Genomic DNA, 13,125 nt, shown 5'->3' with positions numbered 1-13,125 from the left:
AAAAGGTGTTTGATCAGGATCACAACATTCAAGGCATCGGTAAAGCTTTCAAAGAGTTGTATGGTTGACATTTGCAGACTAAATGACAAGAGAAAGGATTTCAACTTTTCCTTTGTGCAGAGCAATATTTCTGCAACTACAGCCCTTCGTGGTACAATCGAGCATACTGTTTATGCCAAGACTCCAAAGAGCGTCTCGCTCAAGGTCTTAGTAAAGCGGTCCAAAAGGTTTTTCGAGGACATTTCCAAATTTGACGCATCAGTGACAAAATTGATGTCCAATGCAATTCCCTATTTTGACTTGTACCAGGTTGTACAAGTTCCCGTGTTTCTCCGGTGAACAATTGACTTGCCTTTGCATGTGTTAGTAACAGGTGACAGCAGTGGGGCACCTGGACACGTGACCATTGGATACTGATTCATAAACACAGGTTCATGGTACAGTCGGAATCGTACAATCGATTCTGCTTTTAGCAGCGATGTCTTATGATTATGGAATGAATGTTGTCGCCTCTATTTATTTGCTTAATAATCCCGCCAGTACTGTGGTGAAGAGAGGCAATTCGCTTGGCGGAAACCTATGATCATGGGTTCGAATCTGTTTCGCCCCGTTTCATCTTCTAGGTTGATGCATGTCATTGTATCCCAATTGCGTGGATCGATGCACATGTCAGTCACTGGATTGTCTGGTCCAGACTCGGTTATTTGCAAACCGCCGTCATATAGCTGGAATATAGCTGAGTTTGGCGTTAAACAACAAGCAAACAGTCACTCACTCTAGTATCTAGCTGCTCCGCAATTCGCATTGTTGCTTGCCTGGTAGCTGCCAAGCCGGTTCGAACTGCAGACTCGCTTAAGACCCGAATCACTTCGGGCTTTCCTCCCACACGACGTGATATAACTGGAGTACGGTTCAAAGCGGCCTTTCTGTCTCTGGCCTATACCAGCAAATCTTCAGTCCAAACGATTCAAGATATAACCAGATATTACACTGTAGATACATTTATAATAATCAAACAAACGTTTTATTGGTATGAGCTGAAGCGGCATATGTGAAAGCACCTAGGAGACGATGATTCAAGTTCAGAGTCGGTCGCAATAGGCGTCAAATGGATCAATGGTCACTTTTGGTGATTGGTTGGTTTGCGTGACATCGTACCCCGATGGCGTGGATCGTTGCTAACTATATCAATCGCTGGATTGTCAGCTCGACCCGTCGTAAACCTGGACTGTTGCTGTGCGGTGTTCAACAACTCCCAAACCAGTCATTGTGGCGCCACAATAACATTGATCAAGTTGATTATTACGCAATCAAGATTACAACGCGACAATGTGACTCATAATTACTGGTTGTTAAAAGCCGTCAAACGATCTCTCATGCGTACGCCTTTTGTTTCTATGGGTGATGGTGTGTGGGTGGGTTGGTGGTTGTGAGTGTGTGTGTGTCTGAAGGCAATGGGGTTTTTTATTGTGTGTGTGTGTGTGTGTGTGTGTGTGTGTGTGTGTGTGTGTGTGTGTGTGTGTGTGTGTGTGTGTGTGCATAAGGCAGTGTTGATGCGTTGTGTGTGTATGTGTGTGAGTTTCGAAAAGAACAACCGGGTTACAATTTTACAAAACCTCCATCTGAATCTTTGACTACGAAATTAATCTTGTTCTTGACTACATAGTTTTAAAACCGACACAGCGGAGAAGACGCAACAGGCGTTTGACTCCATCCAGTGTTGTGAGTGAGTGAGTGAGTGAGTGAGTTGGGTTTAACGCCGCTTTTAACAGTATTCCAGTTATATCACGGCGTGTCAGCTTAATGTGGGAGGAAAGCCCGAAGTTATGCAGGTCTCAGACGGTTACCACTTCGGTGAAACCCGCGAGCACGGGTATGGTGCTGACAAAGCTAGAAACATAATCGGGGCGAACCGGGATTCGAACCCACAATCATAGGTTTCTGGCGTGGCCAAGGGACGCAACTCTGCACAGCGAACCGTGGCGCCTTAGACGACTGGGCCACCCGTGCCCCCTCCAGTGTTGTGTATATCCGTAATCGTTGAACGTTTAACTTTCACTAGTCAAAACTAACGGGACTCGTATCAGTCAAAATGTATGAAAGCCTAATTTGGCAATTCTTCGTTTTCTTGAACTGCGACCGTTAGATAGTACACGTTACCGGCATGGCGCAGCCTTCCATCAGTGAGTCATCCATCCTCCTGCTGATTGTGTCGGGGGATGGTTTAACGTGGCCCCAGACAGTTATGTGCAATTACAGGCCGCTGCAGTTAGCTGTCTCCGTGTGAATGTCATCTGCTGCTGACATCCACCTTGTTCGTCAGTTTTATAAATTGTTTGATCGGCATTACTCAGAATTTGTCGGATGACAAAGTAGACAATTTATGGATAACAACTTCTTTATTTACTGTAAAGGCGACGTTTCGGTATAGCTCCTCGATCCGTTGTCATGCAAGCCAAAGTAGACACAATTTATAGATAACAAGTTCTTCATTTACTGTAAAGGTGACGTTTCGGTATAGCTCCTTAATCCGTTGTCAAGCAAGCCAAAGTAGACACAATTTATGGATAACAACTTCTTCATTTACTGTAAAGGCGACGTTTCGGTATAGCTCCTCATACCGTTGTCAAGCAAGCCAAAGTAGACACAATTTATCGATAACAAGTTTTTCATTTACTGTAAAGGCGACGTTTCGGTATTGCTCCTCGATCCGTTGTCAAGCAAGCCAAAGTAGACACAATTTATGGATAACAAGTTCTTTGTTTACTGTAAAGGCGACATTTCGGTATAGCTCCTCGATCCGTTGTCAAGCAATTGTGTCTACATTGTCGTCAGTTTACTGTCGAATATACTGCCACGCCTGCTAAAATAATTTAGAACCGACAATGCGGTGTTTCGCAACTTAAATCTGTATTTGAAAGTGTTTGAGAAAGAACATTTTCTGTCGCTGTGATGCGGTCATCCGCCAAAACATGGTATAAATTCGCTACCGGAAAGACAACGTGCTATGTAGGTTTAACAGACAGCACGAGGGCCTGGCCCGCCGACAGTACTTTGTAACCATTTCAACATTGAGCACCTTGTTCCGAGTGCTCTGACCTATTTTAACGATGGCCAACATTAAAAGAATCCAATCACCTAAAATGTTAAAACAACATTGTTTTGATGACCGTATTGAAAAGATATTCAAGAACTCTATGTTCAACTGTGAAAAGACCGTGCGATGCACGTGAAATATGTTCCCTTTTCCTTTGGCATCTCACTCTTTGGCGCTTCGAGGTATGAAATGCATCCCGGGGCTAATATTTATGTCATATTGGACCAACGCGAGCACATGTATTCAGCACATGAATAATATGTGCCATGTTAATGTTGTTTGTTTATTTGTTGTTTAACGCCGCACTCTGCAATATTGCTGCTATATGACGGCGGTCTGTATATAATCGAGTCTGGGCCATACAGTCCAGTGGCTGACATCGTTAGCATCGATCCACAAAATTGGGATACAATGACATGCATCAATCAAGTATACGAGCCTGACCACCCGATCCCGTTAGTCGCCTCTTAAGTCGTTCATAACTTACTGAAATAGTTTCATTGTAATTAGACCAGTAAAGATCCGGGGTAGAATAGGTCTTCAGCAACCCATGTTTGCCCTAAAAGGCAACTATGCTTGTCGTAAGAGGCGACTAACAGGATTGGGTGGTCAGGCTCTCTGACTTGGTTGATGCATGTCATTGTATCCTAATTGCGTGGATCGATGCTCATGATATTAATCACTGGATTGTCTGGTCCAGACTTGATTATTTACGGACCTCCGTCATATAGCTGGAATATTGCTGAGTGCGGCGTTAAACAACAAACCATTCAACCAGTCATTGTGATTATATTCCATACCTGTCTGTCTCAACTGACAGCTTAAAATTACTAAATCAGATTATATATCAGATGTTGAGGAAGATGACTTACTCCTAAATACAGGTTAATAAGATCTTAGTTATTCTGATGCAGTAAATACAACAAAGGGGCGGTGTAGTAGCCCAGTGGTTAAAGCGTTCGTTCGTTACGCGAAAGAACCGGGTTCGATTCCCTACACGGGTACAATGTATCCCCCGCCCCCCATGATATAGCTGGCCCGCCTCCGTGGTCAAGTGGTAGAGCGTCCGCCCGGAGAGCGGAAGGTCCGGGGTTCGATCCCCGGTCGCGTCATACCAAAAAGACGTTAAAAGATGGTACTTGTTGTTACCCTGTCTGGCGCTCGGCATTGAGGGGCTAAAACAAGGACTGGTCGGCTCGGAGTCAGTATACTGTGTCTGAGTGGGGTATTCATGTTTAACTGCGGCATGGTATCTCAGTGTGCTAGCACTATAAATCGGCATCAGTCCGGACTAGTACAAGCAGCCACACACACACATACGTGCATGCACGTCGCTATATAAGTGCAATAATCTTGGACGCGACGTTAAACCCAATTTCACCTCATGATAAAGCTGGAATAATGCTAAAACCATACTCACTCCCACACTTAATGAAACAAAGAAAAGGAGATTGAAAGTAGAAAACACTTATAGCCTGCGACTCTCATGTGACGCTAATCGTAATCTAGCTGTCAAAGTGGTAGAAAATTATTATTATCAATAATTATTATTGATAATAGTCTGACATTCCCTAAAGTGACCAGAGTTTATTACTCGTGTAATTATTACAGCTAATCACAACGATCTCTGACAACAAAGACAATTAACAAGTTACTATAATTGCTTGTTCGATGTACAAAGAAGACAAGGGCGGGATTGTTCGTCAGTCAGCTGCCTCAGAACGACCGAGACTACACCCTCATCGCGCCATGGACGCAACGACAGCAGCATACGTCATGGTGAGTAGGTCGACTTCAGATTTCAGTAGAACATGCATTTCAAACAGACGATCAAGGGCCATTCGTGACCAAATGGTGTTATTCCGGGACAAGCCGAATAGCGACTCGTGCCCCTCTCATGGCCATTTTTGCGACCGGGTTCCGTCTTAGCGCAAACGGGCATACCCAAAACAATTGTCAACTCGTTGCGTAATAGTTAACATATATTTCCCCATATATTATAATTTATATATTTCAGATGCAATTTAAATATGCATAGACATGCGGAATTATACAGTATGAGAGAACACATGTAACTGTGTCTTGGGTAAATTTTTAGATGCAAGACATATGTAAAATCAAAAATTATTTCTGAGGGATTCTTTGACGAAGAACTTGAAATCATGCGCGCATTCTGATTGGTTTGTCGTATTTTCACACATAACATTCATCGATAGGGTGAGTGAGTGAGTATGGTTTTACGCCGCTTTTAGCAATATTCCAGCAATATCACGGCGGGGGACACCAGAAATGGGCTTCACACATTGTACCCATGTCGGGAATCGAACCCGGGTCTTCGGCGTGACGAGCGAACGCTTTAACCACTAGGCTACCCGACCGCCCCTTCATCGATAGGGGGACGAGTCTTCTTGCAGGGTACGGAAAGGGGCGAATGGTGACGAATGGATCAAGGGCATAACTTAATTAAGCATGGGCATATCTGGTATATACAGGTGCGCAAATGCTTTGCTACCTGAAGGACTGCATGGGAGACAACTTTATAAGTTTATTGCGGCTATCTTTATAGCGTACAGTAAACTACGTTATAACGAACACGCTTATAACGAACTGACGGATATAACGAACTTACTTTTTTGTCCTGACTATTTGCTGTAGTTATGCTGTATATATGCTTATAACGAACTACGGTTATAATGAACTAAAATTAAAGGTCCCTTTGAGTTAGTTATAACCGTAGTTTACTGTATATTGTTTGTTTGTTGTTGTTTAACGCCGCACTCAGCAATACTGCAGCAAAATGAGGCGGCCTTTAAATAGTCGATCTGGACCAGACAAAACTTTGATAAATAGATTGAGAAACGATCCTTGTCACCTAGTCTGACCACCCGATCCATTTAGTGGTCTCTTACGACCAGCATAGGTTGCTGGGGACAAATTCTAACCCATGGGGATAATCTACTATGTACATAATAGATCTGCCTAACATTTTCGACGGATATCGGTCGATACAGCCTTAGGGCGTTTCGCTAACGTCTACACCTACGTAGGTGTGCGGGGCGGTGGGGTAGCCGAGTGGTTGAAGCGTTTGCTCGTCACAATGTGTGAAGCCCACTTCTGGTGTCCCCCGGCATGATATTGCTTGAATATTGCTAAAAGTATGAATAATTATACCTCACTCCGGGTGAGTACACATATCTTTCTTGTTTATGCATTTAACATTAAGTTTACCTGAGCCAGCTGACAGAAGAAACTAAAACGGACATCAAGTATTTACATACATGAGTAGTTAATCATGCATATTCATCCGCTCCCGCACAATGCCATTGGCTTAACAATGAAAAATATTCTGAGTTCGAACCCTCGGTTGGAGCGGTTAAACATTCAGATTGTGTCTCCGATAGCACACTACAGTGGAACTTTCTAACCAGCCACCCAGAGCTTCTAATTCTGGGTACGTGTGAGCGAAGCATTCAGACAAGGATTACTGATTTTGCTATATCAAAAACGAATATAATCAGTGAGTTTCGAATGCCAAAAAATATATAGCTAATATATTGTGGGTATTTAATAATATACACCCTGTCTGATCGCCATGATATCAACATTGAAAGCGGTTTACTATCAAGGGTATAGTGTGTTCTTGGGAGGTTTTCGTTTGCTAAATACGGAAATTTCCGGATCGTATCGGTAAACAATGAAACTGAATCGTTTCAGAAAGCTTACATCTGATTAGCTTTAGAATCCACGCATCGTTCATTTAGTTTGGGGATGAAAGTACGCTGAGGGGTCACCTCATGCGACCTCCCAGAGAGATGTCCTCAAATCGTCACACAGAGCGGAATCGCATGGGAGAAATAGATCTGATTTTAATGAAATTGAAGAAAGCAGTTACGTCAATAATGCCAATGAACTGACGAGGGGTGTTAACGCGATCCTACATTAAAAAGAGTATTAATCCAGTATTCATTTAATTTATACAACAGTACAATTTCTTTATTTTATTTTTGCTAACTCTCGTGTAGCCAAAGAACCGACAGAAATGAGGATCTGGTTGTCACAACGTGGCTTGGGGCGTTGCTTGATATCAATCGCTTGTCTGCTTGCAGCTATTTCTCTTTGGAAATGCTTTTTTTTTCCTTTATCAAACACTTTCACACTATATTTCAGATTGCAGCAATGTTCCTGACCGTCTCCCAGGGTAGGTAACAACTTCTAAAAGTTATATTATCACTGGCAGTCTAGATATCCAGAAAAAAGGATTGCATTTATTTTAAGAAAATCAATAACCTACCTAACATTGTTATATTATTGATGGTACATGCCGGCATGCGTAAAATTCAACACGTACAAACAGTTCTCATGTTCCAAATTTCAAGGTTACAAACGTGATATGTAATTGAGATTGTTAATCTGCCGTTCAAATAACAATGAGCTTCGAGGTATTCATCCTCGGTTATCCCGGGTATTATATTACCTTTCTCTCATGCTAAATACCCTGGACTGATTCCCAACCATAGCTCGAGTGTGATTCGAAGGACGCAAGACTATAGGAATAGTTCAATTACACTGGCGAGAGAGAAAGAATGTGGAAGTTACTGAAAAGATAGACAGACAGATTGTATTCAGTGTATTCTTAGACGCTAGGTCCCTTGTCTCAGTACAAACAATATATGTACATATACATACATGTACGTCAAATGCTGACACAGTACGAGGTTGGACAACTTCATCTTTATACAATGCTTTTGGAATATTTTATATTTTTCGACAAATTCATTACAGTTTTGTTTTGATCGGTCGTCAGAGGAAAGATCAGTGTAACTTATGGTTGAACAAAATTGTTTTTATGATGATCAGATAGCTAAACAATCATTGTGTGCTGCTCGCATTTTTTTCAAAAACCACGTGTATTAGTATCATGCTCCCAACAAACACGCAAACATCTACATTGTGCACCGTGCATCAACATACTCCTGTTAAATTCGAATCACGACCTCAAAGTCGAGTAGACGTCTTCATTAAAATGTTTTGAAAGTTGGATTATTTAATTTCAGAATAAATGTATTTATATTGAACTTTATATGAAGCATCGTTTCTTTCATCCGCTAGTATACTTCGGGCACACAAGCAAAACGTGGAACACATCTTCAATATAAAAAAACATTTTTTTCACAATAATCACAGAATCATAGTTCATTGTTAAGATTGTCAAAGCAACCTGTTTCTTTTCGTTGACTTGTTATTCTAATCATCATAATATACAACTCAAAGTTTCTTAAGGATGAAGTTTTGATTATATAAAAAAATCATCCAACAAAAAAACAATTAATTATCCCGGTGCACAATGATTGGGTAAACTCTATAGGACAGCATGATGAACGGACAGAGGCATTCAGTCATGGGCACGATATGCACGAGGTGCTTGAAAACCTGTGTATCGTGACAGTGTCGTGGCACATGATTATCAGAGAGCACAACCACATTTGCTACTGGGGATTGCAACAACTGAATGAACGTATGCCCCCTCAGCGTCAAAGACACGTCAACACAACGTCACGTTGCAAATGTCTTTGGTGTCAGCCAAAGTGTGATCAACAGGGCATGGAAGCGATACAAGACGTTCGGATCAGCTACCCAGAGACATGGGTACAGATCGAACTCTCGCGACGCCCTGTCCTTCCGGCAACACTACAGGAACAGCAATGTTCTTACTGAAGAGTGTTCCAATCATCACTTGGCAACCATCCAGACACTTATTGAGAGTATGAGACGACAGGACCAGATGGATCACGTACGGGTTACTGAGATCTATTTTTTGCGGACAATGAACTTGTTTTAGTGATTTTTTTTACGATTCAGTTTTGGTCAGATACTCTCGTTTTGACGGGTAGTCTTACTGATTATTGGTCATATGTTGTTTGTTGGCATTGTGTGGCACATGACGACGGAATTGTGTTCATTAATAATGTCCTCGCGCAATACTGTCTTTGGCTATTTCAATAGATTCACACAATTTTACCTATTACCTTTTAAAGTAGTGATTCTTAGCAAACTTTGAGTAGTATATATTTCTTCAAAGCGACCTGTTTCTATATTGCGTTGAATATATTTCCTATCTTTATGGGGGCGGTCGGGTAGCCCAGTGGTTAAAGCGTTCGCTCGTCACGCCGAAGACCCGGGTTCGATTCCCGACATGGGTACCATGTGTGAAGCCCATTTTCGGTGTCCCCCGCCGTGATATTGCTGGAATATTGCTAAAAGCGGGGTAAAACCATACTCACTCACTCACTCGCTCCTATCTTTATGGTGTGTAGATCCAAACAATGTTTCATACATGAAATAAGGCTTGAGTTTTCCTCATAACAATATACTTATACATGCTACTTCGCTGAACCATGTCTCTCCAACAATATTTGTAGCTTTAATACATTACAGAGTACACTTGGATTTATAGAGAGCGGGTCAATCCACACATAGCCATATACATAGCTAAGCACCAGTTGGTTTACTCAGTGGGCCAAAGTTTATCTACCTGATACAAGGGAGTTAACTGACTATAACAGTCCTGTTTCCAAAACTTTTATAGTCAGTTAACTCCCTTACCCCGGGTAGATGGCCCAAGTTTTAACACGTTGTAATGTAGGGAAATATATTGCAGCTTGAACCAGCACTGTATCTCTCGGACACAACTAGATATATACACAGAATATCAGCCAACTTACCATTAGTTGCAGCAGTACATGTTCTTTTATGTACGTTGAGAATACACATGTGTTTACAAAATATTAAATGTACACGTTCCATTTCTAAAACCTCACAGCACCCATATTTTCTTACAGCTGTTATGCGTGGTAGATGTAACAAAAGAAACAACGTTGTTTGTTGGTTTGTTGTTTGTCAGACATTTGACGGCGGTCAGTAAATAATCGAGTCTGGACCAGACAATTAAGTGATTGTCATCATGATCATCGATCAACGTAATTGGGATACGATGACATGCGAGCCTGACCACCCGATCCCGTTAGGCGCCTCATATACGACAAGCATAGTTGCCTTTGACGGCAAGCACGGGTTGCTGAAGACCTATTCTATCCCGGATCTTCACGGGTCAAAAAAGAAACAACTAATTGGCGACATAATCATAATATCAATCACTGGATTTTCTGGTCCAGATTCGATTATTTCCATGGAACCGTGATACAGATGGGCCATGGATCAGTGCGGCGTCAACATCAAAGTTATTTGTATCATTACAGGAACACCTGGTTCAGATCTCTGCCGCGAGGTGGGCAAAGGTTAGTCATCAACTTCATTGTTTTTATTTACAGGCATTTTGTATACAAATGAAAATTGCAAATATTCAACCTCCTTAGAAATATATAGCATTTTTGTGATATTTTGTCAAACCTGGGAGAACAACATTGACTTTATAATTATCAACCTTAAAGTCCTGCTGACAACGTGTATCAGCGTTTTAGAAGGAATATTCTTTTTCGTTTAGAAACTGTTCTTTTAGGGGGGGGGGGGAGGGGGCGGTGTTTAAACAAAGGGTTGTATTTATTATATAACTGTTGGATATGTTTACTAGCTATATATAATAAAGTCAAATATGTCATAGCTATTTCCATGACTACGAGTACCTGGTCTCCTTAAATTTGCTATCAAACATTTTGCTGATACCTCATTTCTTGCTACACTTTCAGTCGATCCTCGAGGGTTTTACCCCCGGGAGTGCTACTCCATCCTGAACGATGAAGGCGACTGCCTGTTTGATCGCATCATCCCCCAGGAGGAGTGTCTGGCTGTGTACGGGGAGGACAGGTATCGCCTACTCATCAACTTTCAGAACGACTTGAATGCCTGTTATAATGACCCAGGGTGCACAAAGCTGCCGACGATAGATTGAACTGGGCTCCGTCTGAACCTTGCGCAGTGCCGAGTTTCAGCTTCGTGCCCTTACATAGTGGGCGAGCGCTGAGGAGGAGCTTGACCGAAGACGACACTGTCATTGGAGTTGTTATCCATCGTTGTTAGAACAAATTATTATTGGTGATTATTATCTTATTATGATACACATGATGGACACAATTTTTGTATTGAAAAGGGAAGAGCGAAATCCATAGTCTGTCTCGATGCCTTACCTTGGAGGAATTATATTTTCTTACAGTAAATAGTCTTTCAGTGCACGTCAAACCACGCTATTTTCAGAATGTGTAATGCAATGGTTCGGTGGATTTTACAAAATGTCTTAGAATCAATTTTAGTAATAAACAATTGTATACACGTATTTGAAGATTGTGTAGGTTATCTTCTACTTTAATTTGTGTGTGTGTGTGTGTGTGTGTGTGTGTGTGTGTGTGTGTGTGTTCGCCCTTGAGACTCTCTTCATTTTCAGAGACTAAACAAATCTGCAGAGCTATTATTTCTTGGAATTTTACGACACGTGTAAATGATCCTATCACCCATCACTGGCATGTGAATTCAGCAGATTTGTACAGACCCTGATACTGCAGTGATCTAGACTTGCCAAACATTATAGACTTGCATGGGCTGTATTTGATATATATTTGTATCAGGGTCTGTAAGACAGACTACAGGCAGGGTAACAACAGACAGTTCAACCCATGGCCATCGCATAATGGTTGATCCAAGGGACGCAACTCTGCATAGTCCCAACCACACTGCCTCGAGACATACACACACACCCATTAGCCACACTGCTTTCAGACACACACAGCGCATCAACCACACTGCTTTCAGGCACACACATCGCATCAACCACACTGCTTTAACACGCACACCCACCCACTCACACACACAGCGCATCAACCTCTATTCAAAACAAAGAGTATATTTTACATGCGCATCACCGTTTGTTCGAGATGTTTAAGTCACCGAGAAACTTTGCACAGGACTTTTGTAAGAGCATATTTTCGGTCACTCAAAATACAAGTTATATATATTTGAAAGGAGAAGCTGGACATTACATTTAATTTTTCACAAACTATTGATAGATCGATATTTTGTGGTAAAAAAAAATTCTTTCGAGAATTGTGTAGAACAAATTATCATTACGTAACTCAAATACCCTCTTGTCAGTTAAAGATTTAATGTGTACGCCCGTTTAATTTTACAAAATAGCCTACTGTTACACTCAGTTTCACCCGCTGTACACGTCCTAGCGGGAATTGCATTCACACCTATACCACAATAAATAGCTAATTCAAAGAATCACATCCCAGGTGATTATTGTGATATGTTCAGCCAATGGTTGCAGACGAATCCTGAGTGGGAAAACAGTGATTTTCGAATTAATCTTCTGAAGGTTAAGGCATGTTTATTAATTAAGTGGGCCCATCCTGACCACACATAGTCCGCAAGGCGGAGGTATCTTAGTTTCAACAATGACTGACACCACGACTGTCCACGGACATTTTGTTTATATAACAAAACACGAGTACAAAAGACCGTCAACTTTGCATCAAGTTGTGTTACAAACCTATACTAAATGTGTCATCTTGAGAAAATACAAGCGCAGGACAAATGAGTGTGTTGAAATGGAATGAAAACATAGACGGTGGACATTCCACTGTAAAATCAGATCTTAGTTCTCGCTACCGCTAAACAAAGATCTGAGAACACCCCATTACGGGTCACGTCTGGCAGACCTTGCGCGAACTTTGACTGATCAATGGAATGACTGACAAGTCGACATTAGCCAATCAGAAGGCAGCTTTCTCGTGCTTTACGGCACTAATTTCAAATTCGCGACTAGCTTCGAAACATATTTTGACAAATTCTAAAAAATTGAAACCTGAACAAAAGAACATTCTGGAATGGCTTATAGTGGGTCTAGATTGTATGAATTCAGTCGTTAAGCCAGTAACTACAGTTCGGAATACCCCGCGTTGGAAGTTTTAGATTCGAAATCACATTCCGACTGTCACTTTCATGATGCTCTGATTGGTCGGTTCTGACGTGACCCCTAATGGGATGTCCTCGGGTCTTTGTTTAGCGATAGCGAGAAC

At 41.7% G+C, this 13,125-nt stretch overlaps 1 protein-coding gene across 1 annotated transcript; it reads left to right on the top strand.

The window, feature by feature from the left end:
- The first annotated feature begins 4,769 nt into the window (after positions 1-4,769).
- Positions 4,770-11,384, top strand: LOC124136936. The gene is made up of 4 exons (XM_046503015.2): positions 4,770-4,876; positions 7,265-7,295; positions 10,354-10,392; positions 10,801-11,384. Exons 1-4 carry the CDS (start codon positions 4,847-4,849, stop codon positions 11,001-11,003), a joined length of 303 nt encoding a protein of 100 aa, XP_046358971.2. The 5' UTR covers positions 4,770-4,846; the 3' UTR covers positions 11,004-11,384.
- The last annotated feature ends 1,741 nt before the right edge of the window (positions 11,385-13,125 follow it).

Source organism: Haliotis rufescens, unplaced genomic scaffold (genome assembly GCF_023055435.1).
Source record: "Haliotis rufescens isolate VD_foot unplaced genomic scaffold, xgHalRufe1.0.p SCAF_16, whole genome shotgun sequence".
Classification (NCBI taxonomy): Eukaryota; Metazoa; Mollusca; class Gastropoda; order Lepetellida; family Haliotidae; genus Haliotis; species Haliotis rufescens.
The sequence above is the reverse complement of the archived record's forward strand: the minus strand, read 5'-3'. Positions and strand labels throughout refer to the sequence as shown.

What these genes read in the sequence shown, in the direction of transcription:
- LOC124136936 (XM_046503015.2), top strand. Translation starts at nt 4,847, where the DNA reads ATGGACGCAACGACAGCAGCATACGTCATG. An exon ending in CGACAGCAGCATACGTCATG is followed by an intron (nt 4,877 to 7,264) that starts GTGAGTAGGTCG and finishes ACTATATTTCAG; the next exon opens with ATTGCAGCAATGTTCCTGAC. An exon ending in CTGCCGCGAGGTGGGCAAAG is followed by an intron (nt 10,393 to 10,800) that starts GTTAGTCATCAA and finishes CTACACTTTCAG; the next exon opens with TCGATCCTCGAGGGTTTTAC.